We start from the raw sequence: 9,567 nt of genomic DNA, 5'->3' as shown, positions 1-9,567 counted from the left end.
CTCCGCGATAGGATCTTTATTACGGTTCTCATCGCAGGCGGAGAACGGGTTTCAAAATAAAGCCGAACGGCTCTGTCTGACGTCGGCTTCCCGGAGGCAAAGGGTTAAACCAAACATGTGCCCCAAAACCACCAACCCTAGGTGGAATTTATTTACCCCACGACAGTCTTTTCTTACTAAAAATACCTTTCCGCTCATCGGAGCTCCAGAAATCCTCCTCCGGGAGCTCGCAGCGGAATGCTAAAAAAACTAAAAATAGAAAAAATTATATAAAATACAATTATATAAAAAAAAAAAGAAAAATCGGTGACGCCGCCGGATCCCTGGGGGGCCAAAAGAACAGACAAATTAACTAATGAAATGTCCGTATTTTATTGTTTTATAAAAGAAGAATATAAAAGTTAGCATTTTCCGGCGTCCTTGAGCTTTTTCAGCAGCGGCTCGTCGGCCCGTAAGGCGTACGTTAAAGTCCGCGTCCGGTAATACCGCGGCTCCCGTTCTAGATTCTGGATGACGTCGCAGAGGAGGTGAGCGCGTTCCACCGAGGTGCCGGGAGCGTCGTGGCCGAGTGCCGTGAAATGCACGTGCAGGTGGTAGTAAGACGGCTGATAGTGGAGGTAAATCCGCAGCTGGTTTCCACGGAGACCGTAACGCTTCAAAATGGCTTCCTAAAACGGGAAAAGAACGTGTCAGCCAAACGCTGAGTTTTATAAATAAGGAGAGAATTAAATAAGAACCAATAGAGTAACGGCATCCGTCATCCAGCCTATCGGGTGTCACGACAGCGAATAAGAACGCCTCGCGATTGGCCAAGCCGTTTAACTGTCAGTTCTCCGCCACGCAGGAGGTCAATAACTACACTCATCAGTACCCCCAAAGTAGAACACCAGGGGGCAACAAATGAAGCACCGGCGGGTTAATACGGGAGCTATAAACACCCAAACGGCGGCACTTCATTTACATTCCCCAATAATGCATTATTACGCGCCATCAGCGCATTCAAGATTGCGAGGGCCCCTCGGGTCCGGGGGATGAGGTAAGTCTCACTCAGTAAGTATTAGCCCGATCGCTCACACTTACCTGCCCTTCATGCAAGATGTTCTTTAATAAGGGGAGATGGTCCGCAGTGAGGTCCCGCAGAGACTTAATGCCGCGCGGGTGACTTATAGCGATGAGGTACAGATCATCTACCTGCCAAGACAAGAAAACACGAGAGGATTAATGCGCCCTCGGCAGAGGGGGGGGGTAAGCATATTAAAGACTTCTCAGCGGCCACCGGATACCGACGCTTTGATGAGGCTGTAGCAGTTAATAATAAATAAGCCGTCTCTGTGACACTCCGACAGGTAATAGCGGTGCCGTCGCCCTCCTTTTCCAGAACTCCCCAAGAACCCCCAAACACCGCAGATGGATGAAAGTCGCCGCTCCTCCGCGCCATTCGCTCCTCCGGCTCCACGTACCCCCACATCAAATTCAAACGCCTCACCTACAGACCCCTTAACAGCTCCGCACCCCCCATATCTCTACCCTGAAAACCCACCTTTTAAGTAAAGGGAACTCTCTCCCAACACTCTCAGCCAGCAAACTAAGCGACTCATCTGACCCGTCCTCCCCCTCATGCACCGATTAGATTGTAAGCTCCTGGGAGCCGGAGACGCTCCTCCTTTTGCACCAGTTTGTTACTGTGAGTGACTTTAAATTACCGCACTGATTGTTACAGCGGCATCTGCTGGCGCCATATAAATGAACGTAACGGAAAGGGGCGGCCGCTAGGACCGGAGGGGCTCTCAGCCAGACATAGTGAGGGCGCAGCGTCGTCCGTTCTCCTGCCGCCGGCCCATTTGGTAACAGCCCCGGCCCGTCAGCCCGCAGGGTAATTTTTTTTCTGGCTCTTTGACCACGAAGTGAACCCGATACGAATATTAGCAGGAAGAGCGACCGAAGCGGCCGATAGGCAGGAATCCAACGACCGCAAACATGCATTTCACACGAAACAGATCGTTATCTGTCAGACGAGAACTCATTCCTTACACAGAGCACATAACGTACTCGGGATGTCATATCCTCTTCCTGAAAACTGAAGAAATGGGTAAAGTTCACGAGGAAGAGTATATTTTTATGTAAGAACGGGTTACGGCCATTTATGGAGAAGGTGTTTAGCACTCGGTTCCGATCCGTTTAATTATCGCGGACCCGGCGGGTTTTACCTGTTTTTGGTTCCATTTAAAATCCGGAATAAGGATGAAGCCATTTTCTGGATCAGGGTTTTCATGGACGATTCGATCGGCCTCGGCCTTCTTCTCCAGGATATTATAGACCCACTGAGGGCAAGAAGGACACAGATCAGAACACAGAACCCGCAGGCAGATCGGCCCCATTCGGCCCCCGTCTAGTCGCCCGTTTCTCCTGCTGTAAAGACTCAAACCTTAATCAGTCGTCGGTCTCATCTTAGATTCAGGAGCCGTTTGTCTATCCCATGCATGTTTAATACCCTCACTGTTGTACCCTCTACCACTTCTGCTGGGAGACTGTTCATCTTATCTTCCACCCTGGCTTTACCATTACATATGCCCTCTAATCTAAGGAGTTCTGAGCAGCACGTGGGCGACTCTCCTTCACATCACCGGTTATCACATTATTTGGTGCAGAACCTCCAAAGGCCTCTGTATCAGTGGTTACAATAAATGATTATTTTTATGTAAATAATTAGTCAGACGAGCTTTAAAGTTGGAAAATGGGTTAAAAAGTGATGCGGATGAGCAGCTGGTTTAGGTAAAATATGACCAAAATCATAGTAATCTAAGACAATAATCGCTAAGTGGTGAGTTATGGGTGCAGCGGCTAATTACGTGCCGCACGCTGAAGGCAAATAACATGAATAAATCATTTAGGAATTATCTTGGTTTATTGCCAAACGATTGTATTTGATGATGTAATATCCGCGCAAGAATTAACCCTTTTGCATCACAAGCGTCAGAGCCTTGGAAATGACAGAATCCCTTTGGGGCGCCTGTCACAATTAGCAGGCTACACAAAAAGCCAATTCTGTGCGCTTTCTCACCAAAAAGGCTAGAGATGAACGCTGCCCTACGCCCCGTGAATATATAGAGAATATTACACTATGTGACATAGGCAAAAAGTTTTCAGTAGCCAATAGGAGCGCAACTCAGCGGTGCCGCCGTCTCAAGGCACTCCGGGGGTTACGGGTCCCTCGTTTGCCAGGATCTCGGGGCACCCGCAATTTGTGCCACGGCCGCTCCTCACCTGGACGCTGAGACTCTGAGCTTCGATGAAGGGTAATGTGACGGAGTCGTAGTCATCGCCCGTCTCGTGGATCAGACACACGTCTTGACGCTGATACTTCTTAATATGTTTTTCTGTGGCGGGGCAGATAACGGTCGTTTTGATTTCTGCATAAAGAATCCGGAAAAGACGAAGAAAGAAAAAAAGGTTATTTATGCATCCATTGGCAGAGACACAAACACAATACGCAAATACTGCAGTTGTTGCACCCGATTGGCTGATGCATGTGACGTTACGTCTGCAGGGCGGCGTTGGTGCCTTATTGCATTGACACATGACACACGTGATAAAGCTCGAGCCCTTATGACGACGCACTTTGGCAAACAGAGCACACAGTACGGACCCGATTAAACTTCAGACGCGTTTCACAGTCATCGCTGGCCCGAGACTGAAGAATTCTGGTACAAACTCGTTCCTGCGCGAGAGGGGCCGGCGACGCTCAGCTCTGGAATCCCCTGCATGAGCCAAAATTAAACAAGGACTTGGATCTACTAAACCGGGGCCAGATGATCAGTTATAAGAAGACGCCCTGGATTTAAAGCAGCACAGCGCTGCGGAATAGGACGGCGCTATTTATAAAACAATAATCAATAATAAACGATAAATAACAATAATAATAATAATAATAATGATAAACAATAATGAATAATATGCTTCCCACGGCCGTCTCCAATTCATTTGGAACCAGCAACCGGCGCGTCGCTGCGAGAGCAAAACCATAATCAGGTTACAACGAAGGACAAAAAGAAATAAAATGTCTGTGGATCTCATAACGGCCACAGACACGGTGTAACGGCACAACACCGCCACCTAGAGGCACAGAGAGTTATATACACACCTTATGATTTACCTTTATGCTATGTGTTGCAGTCACCCAGCAGAAGTGGTAGAGGGTAATACAGTGAGGGGATTAAACATGCCTGGGATAGACATACGGCTCCTGAATCTAAGACGAGACCAACGCCTGATTAAGGTTTGAGTCTCTACGGCAGGAGAAACAGGTAGTCACAGGTAGAAGGGGGCCGCCGGGGGCCGATCTGCTGGCAGGGTCTGGGTTTCTCGCAGCCTCCTTTGACCTGTTTTCTGCTGAATAATGAGTTGATGCATTGCCCATGCAGCGAGGAAACCATCGCCAGGTTCTGCGGCGGGTACCTCGCGGCCGCTCGTTCTGTGCTGGAAGCTCTCGCAGCCGAAACTAAATTATTTTTGTTACAAATAACCGCCGTTTGGATGCATTTTTTTACCCTGATGAAAAGAGCAATTTGTTTGGAGGGCATTTCTGCCTCCCTCTGGGGTAAAGCCAGGACAGATTGGATTCTCCGACATCTCCTCTACTGCCACTTTAGAACGGCCTCCAGAGTAACTACGTTCCGCTTACCCCGGTAACTGCCCCCCGGAATACCCCAGCTGTGTTACCCGCTCTCACCGTTCAGCTCGGGAGGGGGGTTCAGGTGGTACACGCTGTAAATATCGTTTTCTAGCTGTAGCTTTAGCTCCGGACGCTCGGCGAGCAGGCGGGAGACGCTGTCGGCCTGGAAGGGGACCCTCTCCAATATCACGACGGCATCTTCGGCGTCCTGAGCGTTCCTGGTAACCTGGGGGCCACAAAAGGATTACATTCTTTAGACAAACCCCAACATTACGTGGCTTTATATAGGAGGTCAGGATTGGGTATATGAGGGGTTAATATGTTAAATGGTAACAGTGGAGTAAGCGCTAGTGTTGCACTGGTTGCTATGGTGACAGCTCCTCATGTAGCACTACGGAAAACTCAAGCATACATCTCTGCCCTAACTGGAGGAGAAAAATGAGCAGCCAATCAGAATAGTGAGACCAGGTGCATAGTGGGAACGTTTTATAAGTACCTAATGGCTAACCCACCTACAACTCATGAACAGGTGGTATCTTCCTAGATCACCCCGTTCTGTATAATGAATGGTACCTTCCATTTGATGGCGTGTAAGTGGTATCTCCCTGCAATGCACGTCCCCACAGGGGTGCACAATGGTATCTTCCCGGTACCTTTCCGTGCAGGAAGATGGTTTTATCCCGCGCTGACTCCCTCAGCACCGCCTGGAGCTGGAACCCTGAGAGCGGATGGTGAGAAGGAACTGAGGGCCCGGTGTCGGTGTCCCCGCTGCCGTTCTCCGCCTTATCTTCCCGCTTCCTCTTCTCACCGACCTGAGCCATTGTGTTCCTATGTGAGCTCTGCGCATGCGCGTCTCAGTGACAGACAAGTCAGTCTAATCTACTGGCTGGTCGGGGAGTACAGCGCCACCTGCTGGGGCGGCCGGGGAGCGCAGCGCCAAAAAAATGAAATTTACACTAGAATTTTCGAAAAATCACCTTTTTACTTGTAACCCATTTTAAATATTTTTATTAAACCATCAGTAAGTGTATGTTTTAATGTTTAATATTTCCTCATGGAAACCCTGACCTGTCATTATTTCAAGGTGGAGTCACCTGCATTCAAGCAGGGAGATCAACCATACTGGGGGCAAAAGCACCAACTGGGAGTCTTATATTCGATCCCAGCAGGGGGGGGACGGAATAGGAAGGGGGCTGACTGAGCGACCCGAGAATCTGCCCCTTTCACCCCGAGACACGGGGCAAAAACCCTGAGACACGGGGAAGACGCTTTCTGAGTCGCTGGCGTCGGGAGCCGGAGGGATCGCACCGAATCACCGGCAACCACCGGCAGACAACAAAAAGTGGAAACAAAACAAAAAAAATTAGTGACAAGTGTCTAGAAGTTTCTGAGGCAGTCCTGTGAATCTGCACTCTGCAGAAAGATGGAGCTCCGTAGGGGCGGAAGAACATCTTCTATACATCTATGCAGAGTACGTTGGCCACTTCTGCCCCTTTTAGCCCCAAATCTCTGCACCTCCCCTGAGAACCGCTTCCCTCAACTGAGTCACAGCGCCTTCCCTGCAAGTCAGTCGGGGCTCTATGCGCTGCAGCTTCTCTGTGCCAGTCTCGGAGCTCTATGCGCTGCAGCTTCTCTGTGCCAGTCTCGGAGCTCTATGCGCTGCAGCTTCTCTGTGCCAGTGTCGGAGCTCTATGTGCTGCAGCTTCTCTGTGCCAGTCTCGGAGCTCTATGCGCTGCAGCTTCTCTGTGTCAGTGTCGGAGCTCTATGCGCTGCAGCTTCTCTGTGCCAGTGTCGGAGCTCTATGCGCTGCAGCTTCTCTGTGCCAGTGTCGGAGCTCTATGCGCTGCAGCTTCTCTGTGCCAGTGTCTGAGCTCTATGCGCTGCAGCTTCTCTGTGTCACTGTCGGAGCTCTATGTGCTGCAGCTTCTCTGTGCCAGTCTCGGAGCTCTATGCGCTGCAGCTTCTCTGTGCCAGTGTCTGAGCTCTATGCGCTGCAGCTTCTCTGTGCCAGTGTCGGAGCTCTATGCGCTGCAGCTTCTCTGTGCCAGTGTCTGAGCTCTATGTGCTGCAGCTTCTCTGTGCCAGTCTCGGAGCTCTATGCGCTTCAGCTTCTCTGTGTCAGTGTCGGAGCTCTATGCGCTGCAGCTTCTCTGTGCCAGTGTTGGAGCTCTATGCCCTGCAGCTTCTCTGTGTCAGTGTCAGAGCTCTATGCGCTGCAGCTTCTCTGTGTCAGTGTCAGAGCTCTATGCGCTGCAGCTTCTCTGTGCCAGTGTCGGAGCTCTATGCGCTGCAGCTTCTCTGTGCCAGTCTCGGAGCTCTATGCGCTTCAGCTTCTCTGTGTCAGTGTCGGAGCTCTATGCGCTGCAGCTTCTCTGTGCCAGTGTTGGAGCTCTATGCCCTGCAGCTTCTCTGTGTCAGTGTCAGAGCTCTATGCGCTGCAGCTTCTCTGTGTCAGTGTCAGAGCTCTATGCGCTGCAGCTTCTCTGTGCCAGTGTCGGAGCTCTATGCGCTGCAGCTTCTCTGTGCCAGTGTCGGAGCTCTATGCGCTGCAGATACATTGAGGGGATTAAAGCTTGTCCTGCATTTGGTTGTTTAACTCTCTCTCTGTGTCTTAATGCTGGACTGTTGTTCTTTTGTGGCATCGCTGGATCCCCCTATCTCGGAGCCCCTCCCACCCGTGGCATCGCTGGATCCCCCTATCTCGGAGCACCTCCCACCCGTGGCATCACTGGATCCCTCTATCTCGGAGCCCTTCCCACCCGTGGCATCGCTGGATCCCCCTATCTCGGAGCCCCTCCCACCCGTGGCATCGCTGGATCCCCCTATCTCGGAGCCCCTCCCACCCGTGGCATCGCTGGATCCCCCTATCTCGAAGCCCCTCCTACCCGTGGCATCGCTGGATCCCTCTATCTCGGAGCCCCTCCCACCCGTGGCATCGCTGGATCCCTCTATCTCGGAGCCCCTCCCACCCGTGGCATCGCTGGATCCCTGTTCGGTGCTTGCCACGTGTTGCAGTTTTTTTAGATCTAGAAAGAAAGAAAAAAGCATCAGACGGAGACCACACGGCAACCGAGACTCATACAGATTACCCTCAGCCGAGACCCCCGCAGTCATACTCACACTCCAGAATCCACTTCCTGACTTGCGCGAACACGTGGCTGTCCCCGGCTGTGGCTCTGATGTAATACATAAAGGCCAGTTCCGGGGGGTACTGAGACCGGGGCAAATCCACCATCACCGGGATAAAGCGCCCGGCAGAATCCGGCGACCTTCCCAGCGCCAGATGCATCTGGTATTTACACCACGAGTCGCGCAGGAAGCGCGGCGTCAGCAGCATCACCCAGCAGTGGCTGCCCCCCACGCCGTGGCACATCTCCGAGGGGATGGGGCTTCCCAGCTCCATGTCGCGCAGGGGCAGGAAGCAGCGCAGCGTCTCAGGCTGCGCCTCCAGGTACGCGAGCATCCGCAGGCCGAGCTCCGAGTCCTCCGCACTGTGACAGATATATACGTCATATGGCCTGTCCCACCGCACGCTGCGCTCGGGCCAGACGGGGGGCGGTCTCCCCGACGGCGTGCTGGCAGCTGGGGACGGGGGGGGCGTCTCGGGGGATCCTCTGGGGGGCTTTTTCTCTTTACGGAAGAAGCGCAGAAAGAAACCTGGAAAAAAACAAACATCATGAAATCTTTGTGAGCGAGGATCACTGTATCCTGCACCAGCCCAGAGACTGGTTAACCATTCAATGTAACAACTACTACAGAGCCCATCGTAACGAGCCTTACGCGCGCGCACATACACGCAGACACAGATAGGTGCGGACGGGCAGCTACACGGCGATGACATGTGCGCTCAGAACCCGCCGGCACATCGGCCCCATTCGGCCCCCGGCTAGTAGCCCGTTCCTCTTGCTGTAACGACTCAAACCTTAATCAGTCGTTGGTCTCGTGTTACATTCAGGAGCCGTATGCCTATCCCATGCATGTTTAATACCCTCACTGTATTAGCCTCTACCACTTCTGCTGGGAGGCTGCTCCACTTATCCACCACCCCACTTGAGTTGTGTCGGACGAGGCGTACGTTAACTCACCGGACATCCCTCTGCGGACGGTCTCTGGGATCCCCCTGCGGGATGAGAGTAATGTGAGTGGAGTTGGTGTGTTTGGGCGCCGCGCTCTGCTCGCTGTCACCGGGGGGGGTAACATCAGCTTTTGCCTCTTGCAGGGGGTCAGTTTTACGAGAAGCCCCCCCATTGGCCCCTCCCTGGGGGTCCCCCCCAGACCGCAATACAGCAAAAACATCTCTTTAGATTCTGTTCTTACGGAGCCGTTCTGCTGTACTGCGCTGCGGAATATGACGGCGATATATATATAACTCCAAACGTAATAAAATGACTGATATTTCCCCAAAAAGAAATTATTTCAATGTTTCCACCCCCCCGCACTGAAAGGGTTAAAGTGGTGATACGAATAACTTCTATAAAATATCATACAGTGGCCCCAGGGCCATGGGGGGGGGCTGTGCTGGGGGGGCCATGGGGAGGGGCTGTGCTGGGGGGGCCATACACATCAGGCCCCTACAGCCCATCCAGACTCACAGGGGCCCCACAGACCCCCACAGACCCCCCTGGCCCGACTGATGGCGATACAGTGTTACTGACAACAGATGACGAGGGGGAGGAGTCTGGCCCCAGGAGCTTACAATCGATTCCATTATTCACTGTTTTATATTATTGTTAATAATAAAAGGTAGAATTTGGGTGAAATTGAGCATCCGGGGACTCCCGGGACTCCCAGCCAGCCCGAAGGCAGGTGATCAGGACCCACTCACCTGAGTGCTCACTCGGGGATCTCCTCTTCATGTCTTTAACCCCCGGAGTCCGGACCTCATCCCGGCCCT

General features: G+C 52.2%; 2 protein-coding genes across 2 annotated transcripts; both read right to left on the bottom strand.

Annotated features, from left to right (window-relative positions):
* Positions 1–353: 353 nt before the first annotated feature.
* Positions 354–5,506, bottom strand: DCPS (decapping enzyme, scavenger). Its single transcript, XM_053451692.1, has 6 exons — positions 5,326–5,506; positions 4,730–4,898; positions 3,265–3,410; positions 2,208–2,321; positions 1,081–1,191; positions 354–668 (listed from the first exon to the last, which is right to left on the bottom strand). The coding sequence occupies exons 1-6, from the start codon at positions 5,491–5,493 to the stop codon at positions 402–404; spliced, it is 975 nt and encodes a 324-aa protein (XP_053307667.1). The 5' UTR covers positions 5,494–5,506; the 3' UTR covers positions 354–401.
* Positions 5,507–7,265: 1,759 nt separating this feature from the next.
* Positions 7,266–8,788, bottom strand: TIRAP (TIR domain containing adaptor protein). The gene is made up of 3 exons (XM_053452383.1): positions 8,759–8,788; positions 7,794–8,330; positions 7,266–7,699 (listed from the first exon to the last, which is right to left on the bottom strand). The coding sequence occupies exons 1-3, from the start codon at positions 8,763–8,765 to the stop codon at positions 7,266–7,268; spliced, it is 978 nt and encodes a 325-aa protein (XP_053308358.1). The 5' UTR covers positions 8,766–8,788.
* Positions 8,789–9,567: the final 779 nt, after the last annotated feature.

The sequence above is a fragment of the Spea bombifrons genome, chromosome 12 (genome assembly GCF_027358695.1).
Source record: "Spea bombifrons isolate aSpeBom1 chromosome 12, aSpeBom1.2.pri, whole genome shotgun sequence".
In the NCBI taxonomy this organism is placed as follows: domain Eukaryota; kingdom Metazoa; phylum Chordata; class Amphibia; order Anura; family Pelobatidae; genus Spea; species Spea bombifrons.
This window is presented reverse-complemented; position numbering and strand designations above follow the sequence as displayed.